This window comes from Echeneis naucrates, chromosome 7, assembly GCF_900963305.1.
Source record: "Echeneis naucrates chromosome 7, fEcheNa1.1, whole genome shotgun sequence".
In the NCBI taxonomy this organism is placed as follows: domain Eukaryota; kingdom Metazoa; phylum Chordata; class Actinopteri; order Carangiformes; family Echeneidae; genus Echeneis; species Echeneis naucrates.
The window spans coordinates 5,507,681-5,535,637 of NC_042517.1; the positions used below are offsets into that span (position 1 = coordinate 5,507,681).

The window sequence follows — 27,957 nt, forward strand, 5'->3', positions numbered from 1 at the left end:
TGATATCGTGTCCCACAGCTTCGCTTGAAAAGATGCATTTCAAGGGAGTTTCTGTGATAAATGAGCCAGCCTTAATTTGTGATCAGTGCTTATTATTTGCTTCCTACAGTGTATTGTGCTTCCTCTCGATCCCTCTCCTGTAGTCACATTGCTCAATCTGCACAAATCTGAATCTCACCACTTGCTGTCGTGTTGCCAATTCTTCTATGTCCTAACTTGACTGATATATATTTGAAATGCATCGATTCTCAGTGATGTTCTATCTATGCCCTATCCAGGGCCTTTACCGTGGATCTTCCCATGAGACTATAGCAGCTCCAGCAGCTCCAGTAACAAAGCGCATCAGGTGGACTGTGACTCAAGTATAGCATCTGCATGCGGGGTATTGGCTGTAATATGGCTGTGAAACTTTAGTCCGGCTTTCAACGACAGGTATTAGTCACTTGCTAAGATCAAGAGTTCTCTGGATTCTCTTTAAGTGGGTTTCGGTGCCAAGGGTCAGGGTCACTTTGTTGACTATATGCTTCGTTAATGGACTTCTGGACCTTTCAGGGTTTCAGTGTTCCCTCCTTAATTGGAGCACGGTGAGCATGTGTTTCCACATGTGTAGATTTGCTGGAATATGGCGCGCATCTTACGCTGCCTTGATGAAAAACAGCACGCAAGCATGGCCCGGCTTTTCCAAAGTTCATGCCAGTTTCCTCTCATCTTCGCTTTTCTTCCCCACCTCGTCTGAGCTTACAGTCGCATTTTCATCTTTGCCACCGCTCTCACCTCGCTCTGAACTATGCCGTGTGTCTCCATCTTTCCATCATCTAACTCCTGCCAGTTCTTCTTACTGCAAGCCATGCTTTAACCACCTTCAGATCACCAGGCTCCTGGCACTGTATTACCTCTCTGACTCTTACAAGCATGATTTCCTCCTGCAGTGATTTGAAGGGTAGCTGCAGCGTGGGCAGCTATTTGCAGATCCAGATATCTCCAGAGGTGGTTGGTGACCCTCCTTTCGAGGTTCTCTGTAGAAAAAAAAAGAAAAAGAAAAAGAAAAAAGTTTTAATGTTTTAGAAGGACATTACGCACGAATACACACACACAGATCATTAACATTAACATACAGAGTGTGGCTCAATTAGAAACCCTAATGAGAACAAACAGCCATGCTTAGCTTTAATGAGAAATAAGACTTGTGTACTGTAAATCCAGCTGTGGCTGAATTAACAACCAATAGCAAATTAGCAGCCATCTGAGCAGGTCGTATTCAGTATCTCTACTGTGATGTCCTTGGCAGTGTTGTCTTTTAGCTCCATCTGCGTTATGGATCATGCAGCGTAAACACAGATGCCAAATTACAGCACTGTGTCCATCATCCATTGTACCGAAATGACAAATTGTTTGTTTGAGGCCGCAGTGTCTGCTCTGGCTGCATATCTGTTGTGAATACGTGAAAAAGCTGTTTAGGTCTTGGTTTATTTGCTTCAGGCAACCACAATTTGAACTAGCGTTTGAAATAATGCTTCCTGTCCAACACAGGATTGCTAAATGAGCATAATGTGTGCAAGACAGAGGCGAGCGGCATCTCATTTTCTATCTATCAGTCTTTGGAGTGGCTCTCTGGGCTGCTGCTGTAGGCTCTGATGTCTCACATCAAGCCGGAGAACAGTGAAAAATAACACACAAGTGATGGTGATGTGCCCTGACTTCGTTTTTATGACACACGAGGGATGTCCTGGGAATTGAGGTTCCCGTGGGTTTGTTCTGAAGGCACATTTCATTCAAAACGCTCAGACAGTCCAGTCATGTTCCAGTCTCTGAACTTGGAAGATACAGCTCTGTCTCCATGAATATCAAGGCGCAACTTAAAGCAAGACGCTAAGGTGTTCAGCGTGAAATATCGCCTCTCGCAGCATAACCTCCACGCATCAATAATTATCTGCACGGGTGAAGACCAGCATTAGGACTACGTACGAGGTGTAAATATAACCAGGTAAAACTTGGCGAGCCCTCTTTGCTGTTGTTTTCAGTGGCATCAAGCGATTGGTAGACAGCTTGTCCACACCTAAAGATCTCCTAATCCAATCACATCCTGTTACTGAGAACTGTCTCCACTGCCCCTCCAGGATTCAAGGATTTCAAAGTCAAAGTAACACGGACCAAACTGGATTCTAATTAAAGTTGACATCAGGTGCCTTTTGCTCCTTTTCTCCTCCTCCTCGGCCTTTCATCTAAATGATTCATGTAGAGAACACCAGGCCTTTCATGCTGTCAGGTCTTCACAAAAGAATAACAGCTTGATCACACAAAGCAAACACAGACAGATTTACAATGACACCAGCACAGTGTCTGTTGCAACAGCTTATATCAAGTTATGTCAGGCCGATGCTGAGGCACGCCGCTGACGTGCTGCGTTTTTGTTTTTTTTTCTTTCTTTCTTTCTTTTTTTTTTGCAGGGATGTTTTTAAAGAGAATCACGCTGACAAAATGTGAGAGAGTAAATTAAATCAGGGGGCTAAAAATTGTTTTCTAATCAAATCACGCTGCATCACGAAGAACAAAGCACAACAAAATGTTGGGTGTCCGTGTGTGATGATTTGAAATGGGTGTAACCTGCTGTGAGCCTGACGTGATTGTTTGGAAGCGATTGTGACAAGAGCGTCGGCCATATGTTGTGGGCTGGAACGCTGGCATTGTGGAAGAGGATCCATTTCTGCAGGTAAAAGCATCAGCTAAATGCATAACAAAACCATAAAAATGGAGGAGTTCTCTGAAATTGCAGAGGAAACAGGTAGGCTAAATAATTGCTGAACAGAGAGATAAATACTTGGAGGCTTTTTTCCCCTCCCCTATAAGTGGGAAGAGGATTTATCTCTGTGTGAGAAAGCCTCCCTTGAATTAAAGATGAGCTCCCCCTGCCTTTTGTCGAGCTATTGAGAATAACACAGCATATGCTACATAATAACTACAGGTATGCAGAAATAGGTTTGGTATAATACTTCAGCTTTTTGGAGGCTGAACAGACTTACCGTGGCATGGAAGTGCCTCCAGGCTGAGGAAGACGGCGGCGTGCTCTTATTATTTCTATTTGAATTGCGAGCTGAAACGCTTGCTGAAAAACAAGAAAATGAGTTGAAATTGCGATGCTAATGAATACTAACAAATTTAACCAAGCTGCTAGTTTTCTTTCTCTGCCTTGAAAATAAATAGCTTTTATCCTTTTACAGGGAACTGAGAGGACTTCTGAAGGCATCAATGAAATGAGCAGGGCACCTGTCATTGAACATTATACACTCACTGTTGTGTCCGTGATCACGACACTATCTGTCTGAGGCTTCTCGTTTGTTGTGTTTGTTTCACCGCAGACAATGACATAATGCACGTGTCATCTGCCGAGGCAGAGGACGTGAAATGAGCAGCGGCCGACTCGTGTCCAATCCATCGCTGAGACTGTGTTGCCTTGCTGTAGGATATTTTCTTGTGTGCCACTCAGGCCTCGGCCTTCCTCTTGACTTAAATGGAGACTGACATTAAGTCACAATTGCCCAAACAAGACACTTTAAAAATAGTTCAGGAAATTAGAGCTCTTCCTAATCCAAAGGTTGAACACACTGAAATATTGGGGGGGTTGTTGTTGTTGTTAGGTTGTTTTTTTTTTTTTGTTTTTAATGTGCCGGCACATCATACTTCAAAGGTTCAGAGGACGGCACTCCAGTCACACACTTCCACCTTTGTTCTTGTTTGTCCCTGAACAGCCCTGCAAAAGGAAGCATCCTTGCCCTAATTTAGTTCTAATCTTTAAAAGCGTAGCTTGACGTTTTGGTAAACAGACTTTTTTTTTTTGCTTTCTTGCTGAGAGTTAGATGAGGAGATCAATAACACTTTGCCTGCCTGTGTGTTGAGTGCGAAGCTAAACTAACAATCTGTTACTTTAACTTTGCATAAACACTGGGAACTAAAGGAAACAGCTCGTGTGGCTCGGACCATAACCAACAAAGTCTATCTACCAGCATCCCTAAAGCTCACTACCACTATCTATATATTAACAGTTAAATCCATGCAAACACTGAAGAGTAAAAACAATTTAGCTGATATTTGCAAGACTGTTCTTATCATTTTCAGAATAAATAAAGTGTGGCTGGTTTGATCCAGACTGCAAAAAGCTCAACCTTCACCAATCATGTGTTTCATCTTCCAGAATTATACTTTTATGAAATGAAAATAAAACAATTCCTCTTCTCGAGTTAAAAGATGTATATTTCAAGAAAGAGAGAGAAAAAGAATCTGAAATAAATTTACACAGCAAGCAGTGAAATGAAACCTAATTATCACTCAGCTGAGGAAGCCAATGATAAAATGTGATTACATTAGTCTGTTTTTTGGGTTTGTTTTTTTTTTTTTTTAATCTTGTGGGAGAAATAAAAAGAGCTTTTTGAATGAGAAATGTCTGGGATTTACACACCAGGTACATATGGAGTGATTCCCTGTGCATCAGGATTGAAATGTCTCTCCTTGCACGCTCAGGTACGTGACATTGTCTGTCTCATTACTGTAACAATAGCTGTGAGGCGTGAATGAATATGAATACATCGCAGAGCTGATAGCATTAATATTGTCCAATTAATGTTTGTTCATTAGTGTAATTGTTCAGTTCTCTGTTTTAATTACGCAAAAATGGAATCGCTATTCCAGATAATATGTATGCATAATGGCAAAGCGAATAAATGAAACCTCTCAGCCATGGCCAAACTACATTCAGTCTATTACCGCGTCGCCTATACAATATAGTTGCCTGCAGTAAAAGAAGGCTAATTTAGTTCAGACACACACACAAACACGCATGCACACACCCACTATAGACCAAAAGAGAGACAAAAGGGAGAATTTGTTTACATTTTTTATTACAAGTGTCAACTCCGGATGAGGAAAAAGTTGTTAAAGGGGAATAGAACAGTGGTTCCATTATGTTTTTCATGTGCCTCAAGACAGTTTGTTTTCTATTAGCAAACATGAACTACTGTCTCCAGTGGAGAGACTCAGGAGAGTGAAGGTTCCCCATCACATTTCATGTGGAAACTGATATCAAACAAGCCGGCTCAAATGCGTTATTTATGAGTTAATGTTGAATTATGAGATTTAAGTCCATGAAACTGTTTATTCCCCTTCAATAATTTCTCTAAATCGGGTTTATTCCTCTATCATCTGGCAGACTACTGGGAGAAAATAATGCATTTATTTAATCTTCATCTGTTGCCTCATCTGTATGCCATTGGTCTTGTGTGCAGCTAAGGCACAAGGATCCTGCACGCCTACCGTAATTACCTTATTTTGGCTGCTTTCATTTCAAATTTACGATTTGATTTTCATTTTTAAAGCCTTGCCTTATGACAGGTGCTCAGAGGGTTTCGCTCAGCTTGTACAAAAGCACAGAGAAAAAGATCCTTTGACTGACTTTAAGGTTAGTTTCCAGATTAAAGGTAATCAAACAGCCCTGCACAGGTTTCTTAAACTTTTGGAAGAGTCTGCATGAGTGTGCGTGAATCATGGACCCATCTGAAAATCATCGAAAGAATGTCACACCAGTTCCTTTGAAAATGAATCAGCATGAGAAAGCTGTGAATTCCGCAGGTATTTTAGGAATATGAGCATACATTTGAAGACACCTGCTGTCAATGATGAAACAACCCCCTCAAGGGTGTGAAAGAATTTACATTATTTTCAATTTTTGCTCCAAACACTTAGTTCTCGTCGAAATTTTGAAAAAAACTAAACAAAACAAAAAAAAAAAAAAAAACAATAACAAAAACTAGTATGTCAAAAAATATGTTGCTAAGAATGCAACGTGAATAAAATATTTCAATTTTAATATGGTGGTGAAATAATAAACATGGTAGGCAGGGCAGAAATAGTAATAATATGGAAGTCACACATTAACTTATTCAGTTTAATTCCCCATGGATTCATCTTTTTGCCACATTTTCTTCAGTGAGAAAATGTAGCTCCACGGGTTCCTGATCTTTCCAAAGCTTTCTTGTCCAGGTCTGCTCAGATTTTAAGAACAGTCAGGGAGTACTTATAACCTTTCACTTCAATGAACTTTGCATTTCTGTGCAACGTATGAATACATAAATACAAGATCCTGGTTAGTTCAATGAGCTGGAGTAGAAAATAGGACTACTGTTGGAATTCAGCAAAAGTTTAAGCAGCTTCTGAGTCGAGCTTGCAATATAATTATATATTAAGTCTAATTCATCCGGCTAAACTTTCAATTCAAGTCTGAGAAGTTAATTCAAGTCTCTGAAAAGCATCTTTACCCATCACAATCCATTAAATTGAAGAGGTGAGGAGTGGACTTAAATGCTTTTTGTTTTATTTCCCGAGTTGGTACACATCATCAACAAGTTGGGCTGCATTCAATTGAAACTTTGCCTGCCAAAACAAAAATGAAGAGCAGCAAACCATGAAAAACTTTACGGCTGCCGCTGCAATGTCTGTTTTCATTCAGGCTTTATTCATCCATTATTTTCTTCATTAATCTCCTGGTCTCAAGGTGACCAGGAAATTGTTCTGATAGTTCTCCAGAGCCCAGGCCAATCTCTTCAGGGTGCATATTATATCCATCCCACACATCAAAATTAAAATGTATGGTGATAATTACAACGGAAAATAGATGTAGAGAAGCTGCAATCAGACAAAGGTGGAGAAGTGAGTAATCCCTCTGTGTAAACATTCTGCAATTTACACTTGTGGCGCTGTTAGCGTGTCCATCCTTTACATTCTAATACTGTACCTGTGCCGTTGGCAGACTGTTGTAACACTTCTGCCGAGTGCGTCACAAGCTTCTGATTGGTTTAGAAAGGTGACAATGAAACAGCGCACAGGTAAAAAAAAAATGGTGTTTACGAACGCTCCTGAACAACATTTACCAAAGTCATTATTTATGTAATAGGCTTTTAGTGAACCTGGAAAAAGACACCAAAAGCATCTTGCCCTGGATGACATGAGAATTAAGTGAAGGGTTTTCTTAAACATCCTGCACATCTCAGTATCATGCCATGAATCTTAAAATTACTTTCTTTTTTATCGTTTTGACAACAATTCTAAGATTAAATTATAATTATAACTTGGATGTTTACAAGGCAAGCCCACGCGTAAATTACCTTGGACTGCATGACAGTTAGGTGAGGAATCTTTTCAGTACAAAAAGGATCGTAATGCATAATTGCGTTGGGTAAACGCTGTGGAAACTGTTTAGAATTCAGCTGCTTTCAACACAGAGCACAGTGTGTGGCATTCATACAAATCTGATCCCTCAGATGGGATGATTGCAGTCACTGTATTCATTTTATTAGAAAAAATGCTTCTTCATTGCAAAGGTAAAAAGAAAGGCGGTCAGGGCGGGTCCAGAAGGAACATTATTCATATGAAGAGGACAACTGATGAAGTGGTTATAATGATAAATATTCTGTTCTGTTAGTTGCTACAATTTGCTTCAAGGCAGAGAAACTCCAACATTTCCCATCATTACTATAAGTGGAGTCCCCTCCACAGGAGTACTCAGTTTAGAGAGACAAACAAAAGCATGATGTAAATACTCTCAGCAGTGAAGAAGCGCCTCTTCTCTTCTCTTCTCTCCTCTTTCTCCCCATGATTAGCATTTCAAACAGTCTTTGTTTTGCATCAGGGCTTCATGCTTGCGTGCATGCCATCACAGCGTGGCAGGTGGCGGCCTGTCCAACCAGTGGAGTAAAAAGCTGTTTTTGAGTGTGTGTGTTTTTGTGTCTGTGCGTGCATGCATGTGTGTGCACACATGTTTGTAAGAGTGCCTCTCTGTGGCAAGGACTATTCCACAGGGATCTGACCTCTTTACCAAACTCCGAGTATGTCTATGGGACAGCATTGTCTACAAATGCTACATAATCATACATTTCTCAGTATTTGTGGTCCTCCGCTTTGATCGGCAGAGAATGTCACAAGCCGCTGACTGGATTCACATTCTGCCTCATGAAAATCCACAAAATCTCTTTTTAAGTGTCTGCCAGCAGGCCCATCCAAACTTTGATTGAGTGCATCACAATGTGCCCTGCATATCAAGCACGGAAACAATGGTACAGGCTTTTGCAGTCGCTGTCTGTTTGGGCTGGGGAAAGAGGTGCAGCATCACTTTATCTTAAGTCAATTGCAAATAGATTGTCCACTCCGTGGGATTGACCCCAACTAAAATTGTGTTCAAGCCAGAAGAAATTATTAATGAGTTCCTGTAGTTTTAAATCTCAGCCAGCAGATATCTAATTAAATCTATATTGTTCTTTGCTCTATCTGATGGGGCGTTCACTGTCCCCGGAGTCCGGTGTTCGTTAAGACGACTGTAGCAGACCAACGTGGGGTTGTACCAATTAGATGGTGCTTCTGTCGTGCTACCGGGCAACCTAAAGACAAAAATACAAGAAAGCAAAATAAAATTGGCATTTTATTCATTTCCATCACAAACTATTTTAGTATATTCCATAAAAGGTGAAGCTGAAGGTTTTAGAGTTCAGCTTGGGAGGGATCCATTCTGAATTCCCGATTCAATTTGCTCTTTAAATGATGTAATTTAACACAGAAATATTTTAATCTCCCAGATAAGGTAAAGACATTATAGGTTTGTGTTACAGCCAGAGGTTTTAATGATTTACTGAACCTTTCAAAGAGCTTGTGTTTTCCATTATTTTGGCATGGCAGGTGGTAAATACTTCATCACACCGGAGCCTCGGGCACCATTTCTATTGAGAAGTGGCTGGTGAGATTTGTTTAGACTGTTATTTCCTTTATTACAGTGAGAGTGACAGGAAATTTTGGGAATGACATGCAACAAAGACTCAAACTCAGTTCACTGCAGGATCAAATCCCAAATGGTACCAGGTGAGCCGCCTGGACAAAAACCTGACTTTTCCTGTTATAAACTTAAGCAAATGTAGCTGCACTAGACAAGACGCACCTGGCAATGGATGTGGAATCTTTGATTTCTCCACTCTGCCAGAAATTGTGTGCATGAAGCTTGAGAAAGAGAAATACTCGAACTTCACCCTGAGCAAAACTTTAAGACACAAGACTAACAGTGTGGGGAATAAACCGGGAAGTGTGCTGGGTCTGCTAAATTTCTTACTACCTACAGCAGTAAAACTAAAGCAGTGGCTGTAGCAATAACAGGAAAATATCTGTTCAGGACTGGAACATTCACCACGTATGGGCCGAAAATCGGTGGATCTTCTTACATATTACCGCTTCTGCTTTATTGGCTATTTCTAATCGTGAATATCCAACCAATCATTTAATTTATTTCATTTTCTCCCACTCATCCATTAGAGTTGTGTATGTGTGGGGGGGGTTCATAAACATTTAATTCATCACAAATATTTGCAACTCGCTGTAGTTCTGTCTTACAGCAGCCGAATTAAGCTGCTCCTGGACATCAGTGCTGCAGGCTGATTGTCAGCTGAAGTGTGAGCTGCCTTTCCGCTGCATGTAGCCATCGTGCGGTTTGTGTCAAAAGTTTGGTCATACTTTCCCATTAAACGTTGACTAATACTTTCAGGACTCTTTCAAAGGAATCCCACTTTACCGCATCTGCTAAAATTTGTCAGTAACAATTCACTTCAGGGCGCGAAATCCACGGTTGTGTGTTCGCTTTTTGTTTGTTTGAAGAACAATTGTTTAAAAAATGGCCGAGTTTAAAGTGTCTCTTCTCTGCCTGTCACTGTGAACTGTTTGTGTGCGCTGAAAGAACACGAGGCTTGACAGTCAGAGCAACAGTTGAATAAAAAAAAAAAAAATTAATAATGAATTAAAAAATAAATAAATAAATAAACAATGTGAAATGGTCAAGTGCATTCCCTCCCTTTTTTATTCTGCTGTTCACTATAACCTGATAAGCCCCATGACTGTTGGATAGCTGCAACTCACTGGCTTCTTTTGGTGTAAAATGTCTCCCCCAGGAAACGCACATACAAAACAGCTCAATGCAAAGGCAACTCATTTCTAAATGCAGCAGGGGTTTCCTTTAGCCATTAGATTTAATTACATGGGGTTTAGTTTTCGGCGTTACTTTACAGCTTATTTCATGTTTGTCCTCTTGGCCTCCATTTTTCACCAGATTATAGAATTAGGTTCTGTGAGCCTGCTGTGCCTGGTGGAGAGCAAGACGGCTGATATGGCCAATGGGAGAAGAGATTATCATGGCTGACTGAAGAATCTGTCAGCATCAAAGGAGAACTTTCGAAAATGAAGCTTTATCGTAAGAATTCACTTGTTTGCCAGGTAGCAATGGAAAGAAGAGGAAGCCGTCTGTGGTCTGGCTGTGTGAAAGTTTCCATACGTTCTGCATCTCAAACTGAGACTACTTTGCGTTGTATCTTTTCTAAATTTTCCGTGCCACTGTGACTAAATGTGATGCAGGCCTTCACCTCACCTTTGTGGTCTTGACTTTGTTCCCGGAGATGCATGACCAGCCCGTAAGGTCAGGGAGAACTCGGCACTCCTCCCCTTCCAGACACGGCTCCATTTTACACCACCATTTCTGACGCACAATGGATGCTGGCGCACAATGGAGCAGAAGGTCACTTTTAGATAGAAAGACTTCAAAAGATTAGTTGTTTGAGGGAGGTGTATGGGGGGGGGGGGGGGCATCTCATTCATATGTCATACTTCCTCTGCTGTAACTGGCTAAACCGACAAATATTCTATGCGTGCCATGTCAGAAAATTCCTGGATAAGAGAGGCAGAAGAGGGGCAGGTAATATTACCCTCAACACAAGAGGGCAAAGCTCTCGTTGTCCCCGCCACCTGTCCTGGGAAACAGGAGCACTTGACTGTTTGAGAGCGTTCTTCAATCTTGTTCTTATTGCAGCAACGATGAGCAGCAACCACTTCACAAGTCCCTGTCCTCTCCTGGGATGACCCTGAGGAAGGAAAATTTAGAGAGAACACTGACAATTTTCGCATGTAAGTGGATGCAGCCCGTGTAACTTTGACTTCTACAGATGGACGCACTTCTGTAAGAATGCAATGATTTCCTGAATTTGTTAGATGTTAAATTTAGATAAATCTACTCATGTTTCGGGGGGTTTGTTTGCCACCACGTAGGCAGGGGCAAGTGTGCTTCTGCCATTATTTGGATGATATTAAAGCTACAGCACCACCAAGTGGATAAAGAGCATCAGCACTTATCTCAAAGTACAGGAAAGAGAAGCATTCAAACATCAAAACATCGAAAAATATTAGCAGCACTCAGGAGATTTTGCTGTCTAGTTATAGGTTTCAGATCCTGTATGAACAGAACTGAGCAGAGCTGACATGAAGAGAAACATCGGTCACATCTACAGAAGGACAAATAAAAGAACTTGAATGTTGCTTCTCCTTATGACACTGCTGACTCGTCCTGATATTTTCAATTGACAGGGTGCAGTGGAGCAGAAGCAAAAACAAAAAGGGAAAAACAAAACAAAACATATGTCCTTATTGCTAATTTATGATTTCATTATCTGCTTCCATGACTAACAATACGTGCAGGACGGAACGGTTAATTAATAATCAGACTCTAATCAAAGCAGAAGCCCAAAAATTAAACATGGAATTATCGATAAAATACACTTGCTTAGGCAGAGGTTACGTTTTACCATGTCGTACTTTTATTCCCCTTCATGTCTGCCAGAAATACTTTTTACAGCTTAAGATTTCATGCAAAAACAACGCTGGGCGTGTTTCAAAATGTAAGTTTGGGCTTTTGGCTGTTGTGTTTTGCTTCCAAACCAATTGCGCCCATGTTTAACAAGCCTTTCATTATTTGTGCAGTTTGAACTAAGTCAAACCACAGTAACAAAGTGCGTGGCCCATCAAATTCTTTTTAATTAATGTATTTAGACCATATTCACTGCTTTGTCCAAGAAGCACGGGGGAGGGGGGGGTTTCAGGTTGTTGTTGGTGCTGAATCAGGCGGCCTGGCTGGTGACCAGGAGCCATAATGAGTCCCTCAGGGGGTGAGTCTGGTCTGGTTGGGTCTGACACCTACCTGTCTGTCCTCGGGAGCTTTGGTTGCCAGCGGACACTAGCTGGCTGCAGAGGCTCACGATACAGAAAATCAGAAGACCCCAGTGAATTGGTCGAGTCGATATGTTCAGCTCCATCTTGCCTGCAAGCACACACAAAAGAGCTTTACACACATTTTAACCCAATTAGGTGGCTAGTTTCCCCTGAAGCAGGAGAACTTTAAGTGAGATAATATGTATTATTAAATTCCCCAAACTCCTGATGTGGTTCGTTAGATTGTCCAATTATGGCATTCACATCATAAGCCAAAACTATTCAAACAAATGCCAATAACCGCAAGATCGGTGGCAACTGTGGAGGGAGATGAGAGGGAGTCCTTGCACTCACTTCTGACAAAAATTGCCCATTCAGCTGTAAACATCTCATTTTTCAAAGCTACACTCTCCCTCCAAAACAAATTCCAGTCGATATGAGTCACAGAAAAACAGGGATGTGGATTTTTATGTCAGATTAGACATAAATTAATTTGAAACAAACCCTGGCAGCATGATCAACTCGTTTTTTTACAACTAAAGTGAGGAAAGACAGCAAATCCCCACGTTTAACAAAGTGAAACCACTATGTGTTTGGTGTTATTGCAGCAGTACAGTTTAATTTTCCTGTTGATTGGCGAAAGAATAAATAAAGTTTCAAACATAGTGCACTTTTACATTTACAGAGAATTGTAACTTATTTTTTGTCATATTTGAGTGAAAACATAATGCCAGCCTGCTGTTGCTGCTTACTGTGTTGTACACAACCAATAATATCTAACACGTTTTAACATTTAAAAAGAAGAAGAGAGGACATCAAAAAGAAGATAATGAATTTTGATCGTCAGACTTGAAATCAGACCGAACAGAAATTATTACTTTAATTCAAAATGCATCAAACATTCAGCCTCTTACCTGTTCTGGGGTTGTTTATACCAATAATAATCCGCTGCTGAAGCCGCCTTATCAGTGTCTCATTATCGTCTTGGCGAGGATGCAAAAGTTTGACACAGATGTGATCCTCCAAGTCTGAAGTTTTCTCCATCAATGTGAAACGATTAAGGAATGGAAAAAAAAAATCATGTGGAGGAGAAAACATTCAGCACGTCAGCTGGGGCTAAAAAAAAAAAAAAAAAAAAATCTCACAACAGCTCCTCTTCCTGGAGTCGCTGGAGCTGGAACTGTCAGACTGCCTGCGATGTTTCAGATGAGTCTGTGAACGCTCAGAAAAGACGGGAAATTAAAACCTGATCGGCACAGGAACCATCTGTCTGCGGGACAAGATGCGGCCACTTTCATTAGCGGCCTAAGAGGCTTAGAGGGACACTCTGACGGCAGACATCACACTGTGCCACGTATTATTTCAGTTATTTATTATTTTTTCTTTGTTAAGTTTCTACGAGAAGCTGCTTTTGCTTTATTGATGATGCCCAATTGTCATTTTGGTTCCTTATTTTATTCTCAATCAATCAATCATTATCGGTTTCTTCAGTTAAACATTAATTTAGAATTTCAATTTTTTGTTCCTTATTTCACTTTCACATTTTGTTCACATTACTTGGAAAATAGAATAAAAATAGAAGTAGAGTCAGTACTGCCGTGGACTGGGGAGTCTTACACAAAGACAGGCTGCTGCGTAACATTAGTCTTTTTAATGACTACTCCTTTCAGATAGTTGAATCAAACCATAATTTATACTTCAATTAACGAAATATCTAATAGTCACTGTGATCTTAATATCAGACTTCAATCCAAGATTTAAAAGACAATCGGATATGTGTGGTGGATGTAATCCAGTTAAAGTCCTTCAGGATTAACTACGAAGCTAGCCTGCTGCTTCTCAGTGAGGATGAGCCAAAATCATCGAATGAAATAGGCTTCGGCTACAACCATGATAATAAAACTTTATTAGGACATAGTGCACATCATTATTCTCATTTGACTTACAGGTAAATAGAGACAATATAATAAGTCAACAGGGCACAAAGAAGTAAACAAAAAGTTAACTGATTTCATGTTCGTACATCAACCAATCCTGTTCCAAGAGTAAGACCAAACCCATTTACATAACTGTATGAAATGTGCTACAGAAACATCAGCATCGTCTTGCGACCAGTTTAAATTTGGAGGCGGCTAGTCTGGATTTTGTGCTGTGTGCTTAAGTGATAGTTCATGCGGTGAAATTGAGCTTGAACAGAACCGTCTGGGGTGTGGTGACATCGGCCACAGCTAATTCTTGTCCATCTGACAAGCCCAGCTCTGTATTAGAATAAAAAAAAAAAAAAAAAATAGAAAGAAAACATTAAGCATATTACCATGAATTTCAGCAGGTCACAGGTTATGCTGGACAAACAGGGAATTACTGGAGTGTTGTGTAGTATTACCTTTGAGAGTCTTACAGAGGTTCGGCCTAGTTCGCTCTTCAATGGATTTGACAGACTGGGAAAAAAAAGACACAACAACAGTTTAAGCAGTTTAGTTAAAAGCAGATGTCCATACAACATCCCACTGTCAAAGATTACATATATTACCTGCAAATACAGCGTCTTATTCTTTCCTTCCAGAGTTGTTGTGATAGCTGGGGATTTCATTTGCCTGGAAAACATTTATAAACAACTTTGACCCGTTAATTGTTACACCTCCAGAGGTAGCATTCAAAACTTGTTTATTTTCAGAATACCCACAGTGCAGCGTTTTCTGTCAGGTACTCTAAAACCTCCTGCAATTTGGCAGAAGAAGGAAACTGGAGATCTTGGGGCACCAGGCTGCATGCTGAACAGTTTTCCTGCAAATTACGGAGTAAACTGATTATATTCTATGTTGGGCTAAACGTGTAATACAGTTTCTTCCTCTTATTGCATCAAAACAAACCTTTCGTTCGGCTTCAAAAGTGTAGGTGTAAAGTCCATCCACATCATTAAAGACGAGATAATTATTTAAAGGAATATATGCACTGCAAAACAAAATCTTATGTTAGTGATCTTCAGTGGAGAGAAAAAGCAGTGAGAGATAGAAACCTTTTTGCTACCAACCTTGTAGCAATTTTAAAAACTTCAGTGGCACACGCAGCTGTGGAGATCAAAAGTAAGTCCAATTACACAAATTGTATAACTGTTCCAAGTACAATAAGTCATGACTCAGTGAGTTTAGAGTTACAACATTAAACCCAATTCCTCCAGAAAGACTTAATGATACGGTCACTCAATATCAAAAAGTGACAAGTGAAAAATAATGGACCAACAGGGCGAGAGCATGATGGTTAGCACTTTAGTGCAAGACCACCAGAGACAGTGATTGAATTGTGTAGAAATTAAATTTGATGCTGAATATTTCCACTTGACTGTTAAGGCAGCAGCTAAAGCTTTATGCAAATACTGGCCATGTAGCAATGGTAAAACCTAAAAACTCCTAAGATTGTTATCTGCAATGCTCTCCTATAGAAATACACAACAAGGCTGACTTTTTGCCTGAGACATGCAGCTTGAGCCTCAGTCTTTTAGCAGCATGTGACGTGTACAGCCATTTACGCCTCTTTCACTTCAGACCAGCTCACATACAGCTGATAAAATTTTATGTAGCAAAAAACCAAAAAACTCAACTGCGATTGACAGACAAGAAGCCAATTTTTGTTTACTTCAGTGTTCAAGAGCCACTGTTGAAAAAATTACAGCAAATTCTCAAAAATTTAAATTACCACCATTATTACTATAAATTATATATGTGCCATGTAACAGGATCCATAAGGGGCAATAACAAGAACAAGAACAAGAACTTACAACATCTCGCAACAGAAATGACTAAAGACCTTAAAGCTTCTGAGCTTCATACCAGCAATAACAGCATTAGTTGATGCCACAGCAGGAATGATCCTCTTCACAACTCCTGCGGCACAACAAACAGGTATCGGTTTAATTTCAGCTGTAGGTTATTGTGAGAAATGCATCAGTAAAAAATGGCAGATGTACCACATTCGGACTGAATAAGTTATTCACAGGTTTACCTTGAGTGAGTCTGTATGTAACTCCTGTAATGTTGAACTCTGATGCTCTTTCTTGGGCTCTTTCAAACATCCACTGAATGTGCTCTGGATTGTCTCCATCTACGCTGGTGTCTAGGGGGAAAAAGTCCTGCTTCTTAGCCTCCATGGAAAGAGTGTACATAACTAAATTCTATGTTACTTGCTTGAATGTGCTATAGTAGAAAACAAATGTTTTTAGTCTACCTCCAAATGGCTTTTCCTTTGGCCATTGTAAGATTCTTGCATATTCAATGCAATGTTCTGGCAGCCTCGGCATTGATGCAATGGTGCACATGGGGAAATTTATCTGAGGATTGTAAAATGTATTTTAAGGTCAAGAAAAGCAGGAAAGGGTTTAAAAAAACAAGCTTAAGGTAGCCACAACATAACAGCTTTTGGACAATATTTATGGTGTTGAATATATACTGTGATAAAGTATTGTTCCTCCTGTCCAAGAAAACACTTGCATAATATGTATTACTCAGATTTTCTGTAACTTTCTGTCCTTGGTGCTTTTCTTTTTGCCTGTTTATACTGCTGGATATTTCTACTCATGACTCAAATCTATTATTTTCTCCTAAAATAAACTGCTGTTGCTGCAGATGAAAATATAACGCAGGATCTGCTGTGCACCACAGATGCTTTCTTTCAACCAAATCACAGCCTGAATGGTAAGTGTTCTTGTAAAAGTCTTTAGTTTTAATTGACTAATCTGAATTATCATTTAGTCCTTTGTTGTTGTGAAACTAGACGATGAATTTCTCCTGAAAAATGACCTGTGGAGGGTACAGCTCCAGGGTGCAGTCAATGCATGCAGTCATGCCAGGCAGAATGACACGAGCGTTTCCTTTAAAACCCTCAGTTCCTCCATCAATGAGGGGAATGATGGAGCTGGGATCCAGGATTCCATCTTCATAGCTCAGGAGGGAGATCTACAGAAACCAATGTCAACAATAACCCAGAACATACTGCTCTCATATGTTTCCATGCTGCAGAGGTACATCATGTTCAAACAACCGTGAAATCCAGTGAACTAAAGTAAAGTTCTTTCTTACCAGCATCCCGTTCATCCAGCGCCTGGCAATGATGGAGTCCAGTCCACAGACAATGATGTGGAACTCTGCAAAGACAACATGAACGTTTTAACTCTCCAAAACATTCATTTGGCAAAGTCTGCCAATACATAGATATTGTTTGGAAAACAGACTTACGCCTGTAGAAGGACTCATCAAAGTCTTGGATCTTTTTAAAGTGACTGCATGTTCTTCATAAGGAATGAAAATCTAAATAGAAAATCTTAAGTCAGCTTGAGATGTTTTCTGTTGTGAAAACAGTCACTGGAAGCAAAAGGATACGGGACGACTTTACATCCAGGAATCCGACTGTTGACGAAGTCAGCAGCCACTTCTGCCTTTGGTCTTCCTACATCTTTGGGCCTGAATGGGTGTATAAAGCAATTATATATATATATATATATATATATATATATATATATAATTATATATATAAGAGGAACGTTGAATGGAGCCTGCTTTTAATATACAGGAAAAGACAAAGTACATTGATTACAATAATTAAGAAGGAATTTTTATATATTTACTTTAATGTAAAGGAACTAAATACTTTGAGTACAACTTATTAATTCACAGAGCAAGACATATTTGCTGAGCACTATTATGCTACGATAATATTTCATTTCACACCTTTGCATTTGCTATATAAATAAAACCTAAACTACTGTTCAAACTATAACCGGGGAAGCAGAAATAACCTACCTGAACAGAAACTGCCTGTTGAGGTTGGAAACATCAATCGTGTCCATGTCAACTACATGAATAAGGCGAAACCCAGACAGAGCCTAGAGGACAACAGGGTGATGGAAACACACTGGTGTGTTTTGACACTTTATTCTTGAGTAATTAGGTTGACATTATGCAGAATCATTGTAGCTAGAACGTACCAGATTTTTCAGGAGTTCACAACCAAGTCCTCCTGAACCAATGACAAGAATCTTGCATGTCTCCAGCAAAAACTGTAGCGACTGATAGAAAAGAAACACCAGGCATGTTTAAAGAAATGCATTTAAGAAATGTCACTTCAACTTCACTTGCAAACTGAAAGCTGTCTTTCACTTTGCTGAAGGTATTTCAGTGTCACCTCAGTGCTTGGCTCAAAGTCTGGATGGGTGAACGGGCCAGGTCTCTCCAAAAACTTTCTGACATGATTCCACCGGCCATCCCAGTCGCAACCACTGTTCCTGTGTCCCCCATCTACAGCCATTCTGGATACACAACACACCGGGACACACTGAACTTGCAACTCAATTTAAAGTATTTCTCTCTACTTATCTCTGCTAAAGCGTCATTACACGCAACACGCTCAAGTCCCAAGGGAAACTGTTCCAGCTCAATGCTTTCAAAATGATTCTCCCAATTTTCACATTTTTTGTAACAGGTGAAATTTTCTCTGAGCATTTATGATACACAGAAAGTGATAACCAATTGAATTAAATAACATAACCCATGAAATTGAGTGGAATTTAACAAATTCAATAAATTTACTGCACCGAACTAAACTAAATCCGTGCTATTCCATCACATGTTTAATGTTTGGAAAGAGAGTCAGGGAGCGAAATGCAGCAAGAGCCCAGCAGGCTGGGCGTAAAACCAGAGATTTGCTGCACCCTAAACATTTGGACATCGGGCCACTAAAAATCATGAATGTAAAAAAAAAAAAAATACCAGATATTAATTTCGCAGCCACTAATCAAGAATAAGAGAATATGGCCGGCAGTTTATTTATTTGTCAGTTTTATTTGTTTGGAACATGCTGTCTGCGCACTGCCAATGAATATAAGTCACAAATAAATGCTCACTTATCAGGAAAACCAGATTTACAACAAAAACTACTCCGAATCTCAACCATAAGCATGTGCATGTTCCAATCCCGTACCACAACTGTATACAGTTTGAACTGGTCTTTAAAGCTTTTTTTTTTTTTCAGTTATAATGCAATATATCGTAATCAATATATTTTGGCAGGTTCATACTAAATCTAAGTTGTATGCCAACATAACCAGATCATTTGTAACTCGTTTGGCAGTCTGAAGCTGTTGTTTTTTTCCTCACTGTACTTCTCTGATGTCAGTCTCCATTGCATTACACTACGGGGCACACATTTGCACATAAATTGGTTCATGAATTTGACTTAATGGCCACTCTGTTCGCAGTTTGAACCCTCTCTGGGTTGATCTTCAAGGCATTAGGTGCACAGCCACGCATGACGGGCTCGTCGCTCCGGCACTCGGCTCAATCGTACATGTGCACAGCCATCTGGATCGTTCGTGTTCTCGGCTAACATCTTTGTTTTCGTGTCTCCTGGCCCAGCAGTCGCTGCCCACTGTGCAACGCAAACCTGCCGCCAGTCGGAGACCTTCATTTAGCATTCGTCACTAACTTCTCAGTCAGGTCCTCTATTCGCCTTCGTTTCTTCTCCCTGGAAGAAGAAGAAGAAGAAGAAAGGGAAGGGGGGGGGGGGTTGGTTCAAGCGAGCCGTGTCGACGACGAACCTGGAGGGTTTAAATGTGGTAAAGTGATATTTTTTCGCCCATTGACACTTACGGCTCCTCGGCATCCGCCATACTTTCACGGTCCCATGTCCTCGATTCTCGGGCTGCTGTGTTCACGCGAGTCAAAGCTGCGCCGCACGCGACAGCTTGGACTTCCGAGACGAGACGTCATTAATTTTATTTTATTGGATTTTTTTTTATTATTTCCCTGGTTCCAGTCAATCGAAATAAAAACAAAAGAACATACATGTCAGCCTGTGATATTCATGTTTGTCGTTCTTGGATGGCGCTTACCGAGGTATTGATAGAGGTTAAAGAATGTGTAACTGTGTCTGCAACATTTGCGAAATTCTTTGTTTGTTTTCTAGAAGTGAAAAAAAACAAGCTTTATTTATATATATATATATTTTTTAATTTACATTATCTAGAGCTAATTTATTTTAATTTTTATTTTCATGTCGCTGCTGCGCATTCAAGAACGCTGCTCTGAAAGTCCCAGTGCGAGACTCTGATTCTCGCGAGATTTGGAACGAGACTCTCGACCCTGCTCTCCTTCTTCTTCTTCTTCTTCTTCCTGTTCAGGCGGTGATCAGCTGATCTGTCAAAACATCACGCAGCCTGTGCGGGTTTGTTTGTGTTTGTTGTCTGTGACTCCTCTGAGCTACACGTTGAAGAAAACATGGCAGCCAAGATGGAGCTCGCACCCCTCAGACCGTGGGATGACTTCTTCCCCGGAACCGATCGCTTCGCCAAACCGGAGTTTGGAGATTTGGCCAAGTGGAACAACAGAGTGATCAGCAACTTGCTGTATTATCAGACCAATTATTTTGCAGCGGCCGTGGTGGTTTTTATCATTGTAGGGTGAGTAGTGGCAGCGTGCTAACACCTCTGGGTCAGTGTTAAATCAGCCTGCATACCTTTTGACACACACCCATAATGAGCACACAGGCTATTTCTGTGGCCGCTGCTAGTGTTGTGACAACGCCTCATCGTCTCTGCTTCTTTAAATATCCACCTCAGTTACCTTACAAATGTTTCCTTTTCTTTATATTCGCAATATTAGTTTAAGGCTTTTATGAGCACACGTGTTTTATAACCTCATCAGAAATGATCAAACACACACCCTCTGGTTTTTATTATTATTATTATTATTATTATCATTAACGCCATCTCGCTGGCTGTTGAGCGTATTGGATTACCACTGATGCCATTTTTCTGGTTATTCAGTGCTTAGCCTAGCTGGCTGTGACTTGGCATTGATGATCATTTGATTGTCTTTTCCAGAGAGGGAGGTGTGGTGGAAAGGATGAGTATAGGCCTCGCTAGAGGCATCTGCCCTCTCACGGTTTGCACCAAATTGGCAAGGGTGTTGGCTATTGTTGTTTTCCACCGGCAGGTTGTGCTATTTAAAAATCAAACAAATAAATAATTGGGGAGAAAGTACATGTGTAATATGTCACTTTTCTTATGTTGCCACATTCAGGTTCCTGAACCCGTTTGGCATGTTTCTGGGAGGATCTGTGGTGACTCTGGTCTTTGCGGGTTCAGTGTGGGCAGGCGAGAACAAGGCCACCATCAAGAACTTCAAGAGGAGGAACCCCACCCTGTTTGTGATTGGGGTTATGGTCACCAGCTACTTTCTTCTGTCACTGTTTGGTGGCGTCATGGTGTTCATCTTTGGGATCACCTTCCCTTTGCTGTGTAAGTATCAGGAAACTTAAGGTTAAAATGAATTAACATGTCTGGCTGTCAGATATTACATATTTAGGCTGTTTTTGAATTTGTGACATTACTTCTTTCTTTTTTTTTTAATAATATAAAAAAAAATAAACTGTGCATTAACAGGCTTTTATTTAAGTCAGATTCTGCTCAGCATCCTTTCAAATTATGAATTCTTTATGTAAACATAATAAAATGTAATTATAATAAAACATAGTTAAAAATGAAATATTCCTTGTCTGTCAAAAACATACTATATAACCTAATACACTCAGTTTCTGTGTAGATTTAATGCTATGATTTGAAAGTAACTGTTTCTCTTTCCCACCAAATACTGCAAAAACTTGTCAGCTAATGTTACATGACATGAACTGTTGGGTGATGAGTCATACAGGGATGCATGATTGAGGTTTTCTGTGGGCGACTAAATTTTTCCAAGCACTCATTCTGACTCACTGCAGTGATCGAACAGTATGTACAGTGCTGCTAACATGGATTAACTCCTGACACGGACTGCAAAATAAAGTCAATATTGCAAGGCAAGTCATAATGTACTCTGGATTAGAACTAAATTTGGGGTTTCTGCAGCTTTCTAAGTGAATTTAGAGTCAGATGTTTAGCTGGGTGGTTTAGATAATTGATGGGTTGGATCGACGGAACAAATGCAGCAGTTTTAACACTGTGACAACGAAGCAGCTTGATCGCTGCCCAGGAGGCCTGCCCACCCCTGCCAGTGTTGACGGGTTGCTATGGGTTGTTGATTTGAACAGAACTACATTTAATGGCTGATGTCATGCACTCGGTATCCTTCTGACAAGGGAATAAAGATATGATTATCCTTGCACCTGCTTTTTAAGTCTGGGTTTCAGCAGTATCGCATTTTGTTTTCTTATTTTCCAACAGTGTATTCCAGAGAAAATCATCTAAGACAGATTTTATTTTCACATTGTAAAACAAATGTAATAAGGTCCTGTTTTTGTTTTGTTTTTTGTGGTTTGTTTCCCCTGTAGTAATTTTGATCCATGCCTCGCTGAGACTGCGCAACATGAAGAACAGACTGGAGAACAAGATTGAAGGTGTTGGGCTGAAGAAGACCCCAATGGGAGTCATCATGGACCTCCTGGATCAACAGGAGGAGAAAATTAACAAGATTCAGGATTTTATTGAAAGCAAGATCAAGGAGTAAGGGAGTGCCAAGAGGAAGTAAGTGTCATACAGTATGGATTCAAATTTTCATCCTGTCATCCCATTTGTCAGGTTTTTATCCCCCCCAAATATGTCAAGTTACTGAAGTTTGCATTCCTATACATTTTATGTATTTGAATCACTCTTACACATTTGTATTTGTTGAAGCTACTTAAAGCCAACAGATGGTTACTTATAATCACTGTTTAGGCTGGATGTTATAACGTGGTGGACAAGAGATTACCAAAGGTTTGATCATTCCTGTGTCAGTAAATGTCCCCCAAGCAAATCATTTCCCTTTGTTGACCACGCACTTTGATTCAAATGAAGACCGAGTATTTATTTCAGGAAAAAAGCTGAATGTTTCACCACAACGTATTTACCAGAAACTAATTCTATTAAACCTTAAAAAAAAAAAAAAAAAGAAAGAAAGCAAAAAGAAATGGAATCTTTTCAGTTTGCTACCTCAAAACAAGCATGTTAGATTTTCTTCTCACCAAGTAGACCCAACACCGAGCAATTACCTGCTTAATAAACAAGCAATAACTCAAATCTTGTTACTTCATGAAATGTAGGAATGCTGACAAGAGACTAGTTTCCTTGAAGTGAAGACTGATATCCTTGAAGTTCAGATATTTCTGTTGTCAAATCATTTGTGCATAGAGCTCCTGGCCACACAGACTGGTCTGAGTTTATCCCCTTTGACCAGAGCTATGCAATATTGAAAATGGATGGCAAGTGCACCTTTATTGTTGGATAGTGCATTATGTTATTAATATGTTTGTTGTTATTTTTGGTGTGTCTTTATTTTCTTGAGCATGCAGAAATGTATAAATCAGCCACAGGATGCAGAGAAGGGAAGTTTGACAATGGGGTAAAAATAGTGATTCAAATTTTGACTTTTATTTATCACTGTTCCCTCATCATGCGTAAATGCTGAAATAGAGACATCTTTTGCTTTTTTCCAATCAAATCAAATTATCTTTCCTTGTTAAAAAAAATGTGTGTGTTTGTTTTATACTGCTTCACATAATATTAAAGCAGTTGTTTCCTGTTTCTTTTTACACCTTGACTGCAGTTTGTGCATTCTAACTTCACAAATAGCAGTTCAGAGAGAATGTTTATGTTACATGTATGCTATATTATATAATGTATATGTTTTTATGTGACTTTTTCATTCTGGAAAAGTGATGATGAAGCCAGAGAACTGGACATATAACATGACTGTCCTCTATCCAAAAAAAAATAAATAAAGATAACCTGATTTATGGTTGTCTTTTTCCTTTTTTTTTTTGCCTCTGTGTCAGCAGCAGCCGTGACCAGAGGCACTACGGTTTCAGTCTGTCCGTCGGCCAGTCCGTTGCATTTCGTGAACACGATATCGCAGGAATCCTGTCAAATCTGGCACAAATGTTCACTTGGGCTTGGAGATGATTAGATTTTTGGGCGATCAAAGGTCAAAGTCACCATGATCTCATGTAACACACATTTGACTTTAACCCACGGAAGAGGTAATGACATTTTATTTCCCAAAGATCAACTGTTCAATTCAGTGTGGCAGCTATTGATATTTAATATCTTTTTATTAAATGACTTCAACGTCTGCAAATACGGTGTAACAAGCCAAACAATCTCAAAGTGGTCTCACTAAATCCATTAATTAAGGAGTCGCGCAAAACAAATGAAAATGCCAATGAAAGGAAGGCGTCAGTTTTTCACTACTGACTCATCTGTCTTTCTGAAAATATCAGTCTTTAGTAAACCCAGGACAGTGATTAGTAATTTTCTTCATGTTTGCACCTGTGACTAACTGCAATGGTTCAATGGAAGTGTGTTTCATCCAGCAACACAGATAAACAGTCTTATTTGTTAGCGTTTTAAGAAAGTAGAGGAAATTATCCCCAGACAAGCAGTAGGAGATTTTTTATAGCAAAATCTAAGTACAAGAGTAGGTTTGCTCAATAATGAGGCACCAAACATTTAATCTTTACTAATCTGTTTCTGGAACAAAAATTGAAACTAAGTTCAACATGCAAAATCACAAAGAGTGCAAGTCTTCGTTTTACTTTGTTTTAAACATTTCGGTTGAACATACAGGCAATCCATTTTCTATTGACCATTTCATCATTGATTCTATTCCTGATTGAATATGGGCTGTTCTGATTATAAACCCACAACTAAAATGTTCACACATTTAACGAAATGTCTTCCTGAAGACAACAGCATTAAGTGATATAGCAGCACACCAGTGGAACCACAACCAGTGCATATATTTCAGGTATAACAAAAAGATAGCTCACTCTCGACGTACGTAAACTCAGAGCAAATAAGCTTCACATGAAAATTCACTGGTGAAGACATACAAGCTGAAGATGTGACCTCAGAGGAGACTCGTTTCACTTGACTCCAGGACTTTGGGGAGCGGCACCTACAAGCAGAGACATGATGTGATTAGTTTAATGGTCCCATGTTTGAGAGCATAAATATAAGCTAACTAAGGTTGGTTGACCTCTTAGTGCTGAATTTGAGCTACTCACAGATCTGAGATAGGCCACGTTGCTCTTTTTAATCTCGCTCAGGAGCTGATCACGCGGTGTCAGGTCAACTTTTGGCGGCACTCGTCTACGAGGGACGGGCTTCAAAGTCTTGATCACATCAGTCAGGTTGGGCGCCTCCTCTGTCATCTCTCCACTGCCTCCATCCTTTGCTTTAGGGGTCTTCCGTAGTTGAACGCTGGGCCTCGCTGATCTCCTGTCATCTCTTTGGTTCAGCTCCAGGAACGGGTCGCGTTTCTTGGGTGTCTTCTTTAGCTTGACCTCCCTTAACGAATTTGGTGGTTGAGCGTTGGATTGTTTGGGAATGCTTTTACGTTTGGGCTGCTTCTGAGGCTCTGGCTTCTCAGTCTGTTGGTGCGTTTGAGGGACTGCGTTCTGTTCTGATGAGGGTGGGATGAGCCCATGCTCCTGCAGGAGCTCGAGTGGCGGTACGTACCCCAGCATTTGAAGTAAGCCGGGAGGCAGGTTCAGGCTGCTCTCATACATCTGCATCAGCTCTTTTTGTTCCTTCATTTGCTGGTGCCTCTGCTCTTCCTTCCTCAGCTGCCTCTGACGATCCAGATTCCTGGTTAAGATGTTGGTCACCACCATCCTGGGCCCCGGCAGCTCAAAGTGGTAGCCCATCTTCAGGAGGGTGTTATTGGCCTTGATCAGACGTGAGATCTCCATCTCTGCGTGGTGACCCAGCATGTGCCTCTGGTTGTGAAATCGCAGCTCTGTGAGTGTCTCGTTGAATTGCAGGCAGCGGATGATGGCTACGATGCCCTTTCCAGTTATGAAATTAGACTCGATATTCAGAGTTGTGATGCTTCGGTTCTCTCGTAACATGTTGGCGAGATTGAAAGCTATGTTTTCATCCACACCGGTGTTGGCTATACTGAATGTTTTCACATGTTTATTCTTCTTCAAGGCATTGACATAGTCCAGGAGCATATCTTTGGGAATGTTTTCTATATTGTTGAGGTTTACCTCAGTGACAGAGGGATTGTTGTTGCGAATCTTGTCGAGTGTCGACTCCAAGTTAGTCTCATTTCCCGAAGGTCTTGATGTCATTTTTATGTTGTTGAGTGCCAGCTTTGGAATTTTTAGTTTGTTAATTTTTCTCTCTTCTTTCTGCGGGAGCTTGTCACTGCTTTCATCTATCTCCGGCTCACCTGGTGTATCTTTGGGAAGCAAAGAGTCTGTCGTTTTAATTTCCGTCTTCTCTTCATCGTCTGAGTGCTCAGTCTTCTCCTTTGCATCTGATAAAGGCAGATTTCCATCTGTATTGTTTTCCTTTTCTTTTTCCCCATTGTCATCTGGAGGGCCTACATATTTGTCTACATTTTCAGGTTTGTCTGAATGTGCTGGCAGCTTCACTTCACTGTCATCTTTCACACCCACCTCTTTGCCCTTCTCATCCATCTCATTGTCCTCTTCGACAATTTCCTCAATTATCTCAATAATTTCCTCTCCTTCTGTGCCATCCACAGCTTCTTCTATAATAATTTCTTCGATCACTTCATACTCTTCACCGTTCACAGTTTGTTCTTTTTCTTTCTTTTCAGCTTCCTCTCTCAAAGTTTTCTAATGGAAGACAATAAAGCAGGACATCAGTGTTGAACAAGGCACAAGAAGAATTGTTCTTTCCTCAATATTTCACATCTTCAATCTCATACTGTCTGAATTGTTTTTGAAATATCTTAGATCTCCATATAAACCTTTGACACTTCAGCCTCTTACCTCACTGGGCAGCAGAGTAGCTGGCACTCTTTCTTCTTCCAGCATGCGTTTGGACTCTTTCTCCCAGTAAAGGTAATCAACCAAGGATCTGTGGTCGAATGTCCCAGTTGGAGGCTTTTCTGTCTGGTCTTTCTGTCTCTGTCCAACAGGTACACTCTCATCTGGGGCAATCATAATATCCATCTCACTCTGAAGCTCCTTAAGCTCCTCGGGTGAAAGCATAGCAAGGATTTCATCCTCATCGATGTCTTCTTCATTGAGATCATCGATATCTCTGCTGTTTGACATATTTGCGCTTTTGGTTTCTCTCTTCTTGGTGATATGAAAAGGAGGAATAATTTTTGCCTGAGGGCGCAGCAAAGAGTGAAGCTTCTGGCTCTGACTTGAGCTACAAACAGTTTGCTCCTGCCGCATGTAACGTCTAAAATTAAACCCTCCGAACTGCATGGAAGATATTTAAGGGACAAGGCAGGGGAAAGACATGCTAACACTCTTTTTTCAGCGCCTTCTCCCAGCTGGCCTAGCTGTCACAATCCTTCGGGATGACAGTTGCCTGAGGCAGGATTGACAGCAGCAGGTGAATGGGTTTCACAGGCCTGATGGGGGGGGGGGCAAATGTCCTCTGCTCCTCCCAGGGCTCTCCAGAAGACACAACCTCTGAAGTGCTGCACAACAAACACAGGAGCTGGAGATGATTTTGCCTTCAGGGTAATAGATACCAACAGTCTGAAAGAAGACGCCTCTTCTGTCTGACATTTTAGATCATTACTCAAAGCGATGTAGCCTGTAAGAATTTCTTTAAGACAACACCCTCAACGTGCAAGTTTTATTTATATAACAGATAGAACATTTTTATAGAATTGTTTGACATTAAAGTTGAATCATCCAAATGCCGAGGTTGGCTCCGTAAACTAATGAAAAAATCTACACAGCAGTATCATAAAAGCTCACCAGTAATTTACATATTTGTGATTTTATTTCCTGGTTGGGCAAAATTTCAATAAATCTGCAAATCCAGACCGTTTCCCTGATTAGACCTCACCAGTTGGCTCTAACCTAATATTTCATGGACAGATTTCTACCCTTTCGACTAACTCTAGAGAGAAAGAAAGTATAAAGTTTGCCAAAATATGGATCTAT

At 40.4% G+C, this 27,957-nt stretch overlaps 4 protein-coding genes across 6 annotated transcripts; 1 reads left to right on the forward strand and 3 right to left on the reverse strand.

Annotated features, from left to right (window-relative positions):
* Positions 1-8,361: 8,361 nt before the first annotated feature.
* Positions 8,362-12,155, reverse strand: LOC115046853 (chemokine-like protein TAFA-4). The gene is made up of 4 exons (XM_029507486.1): positions 12,041-12,155; positions 10,776-10,931; positions 10,442-10,566; positions 8,362-8,420 (listed from the first exon to the last, which is right to left on the reverse strand). Exons 1-4 carry the CDS (start codon positions 12,153-12,155, stop codon positions 8,409-8,411), a joined length of 408 nt encoding a protein of 135 aa, XP_029363346.1. The 3' UTR covers positions 8,362-8,408.
* A 1,779-nt stretch (positions 12,156-13,934) lies between these two features.
* LOC115046026 (NEDD8-activating enzyme E1 catalytic subunit-like) lies at positions 13,935-19,802 on the reverse strand. Of its 3 annotated transcripts, XM_029506100.1 has the most exons (18): positions 19,689-19,802; positions 19,525-19,563; positions 18,226-18,349; positions 18,029-18,109; positions 17,844-17,926; positions 17,424-17,504; positions 17,280-17,323; positions 17,124-17,188; positions 16,845-17,000; positions 16,273-16,375; positions 16,051-16,161; positions 15,879-15,932; positions 15,083-15,119; positions 14,922-15,003; positions 14,735-14,835; positions 14,582-14,645; positions 14,435-14,489; positions 13,935-14,309 (listed from the first exon to the last, which is right to left on the reverse strand). In XM_029506100.1, the coding sequence occupies exons 1-18, from the start codon at positions 19,706-19,708 to the stop codon at positions 14,221-14,223; spliced, it is 1,389 nt and encodes a 462-aa protein (XP_029361960.1). In that variant the 5' UTR covers positions 19,709-19,802; the 3' UTR covers positions 13,935-14,220. The 3 variants fall into 3 exon arrangements, with proteins under 3 accessions (XP_029361960.1, XP_029361961.1, XP_029361962.1); XM_029506101.1 differs by lacking the exon at positions 19,525-19,563 and having other exon boundaries at positions 19,689-19,723; XM_029506102.1 differs by lacking the exons at positions 18,029-18,109; positions 19,525-19,563 and having other exon boundaries at positions 19,689-19,723.
* A 386-nt stretch (positions 19,803-20,188) lies between these two features.
* Positions 20,189-23,016, forward strand: arl6ip5b (ADP-ribosylation factor-like 6 interacting protein 5b). The gene is made up of 3 exons (XM_029506103.1): positions 20,189-20,497; positions 21,120-21,337; positions 22,366-23,016. Exons 1-3 carry the CDS (start codon positions 20,316-20,318, stop codon positions 22,539-22,541), a joined length of 576 nt encoding a protein of 191 aa, XP_029361963.1. The 5' UTR covers positions 20,189-20,315; the 3' UTR covers positions 22,542-23,016.
* An 886-nt stretch (positions 23,017-23,902) lies between these two features.
* Positions 23,903-27,308, reverse strand: lmod3 (leiomodin 3 (fetal)). The gene is made up of 3 exons (XM_029506473.1): positions 26,818-27,308; positions 25,078-26,661; positions 23,903-24,968 (listed from the first exon to the last, which is right to left on the reverse strand). The coding sequence occupies exons 1-3, from the start codon at positions 27,262-27,264 to the stop codon at positions 24,921-24,923; spliced, it is 2,079 nt and encodes a 692-aa protein (XP_029362333.1). The 5' UTR covers positions 27,265-27,308; the 3' UTR covers positions 23,903-24,920.
* Positions 27,309-27,957: the final 649 nt, after the last annotated feature.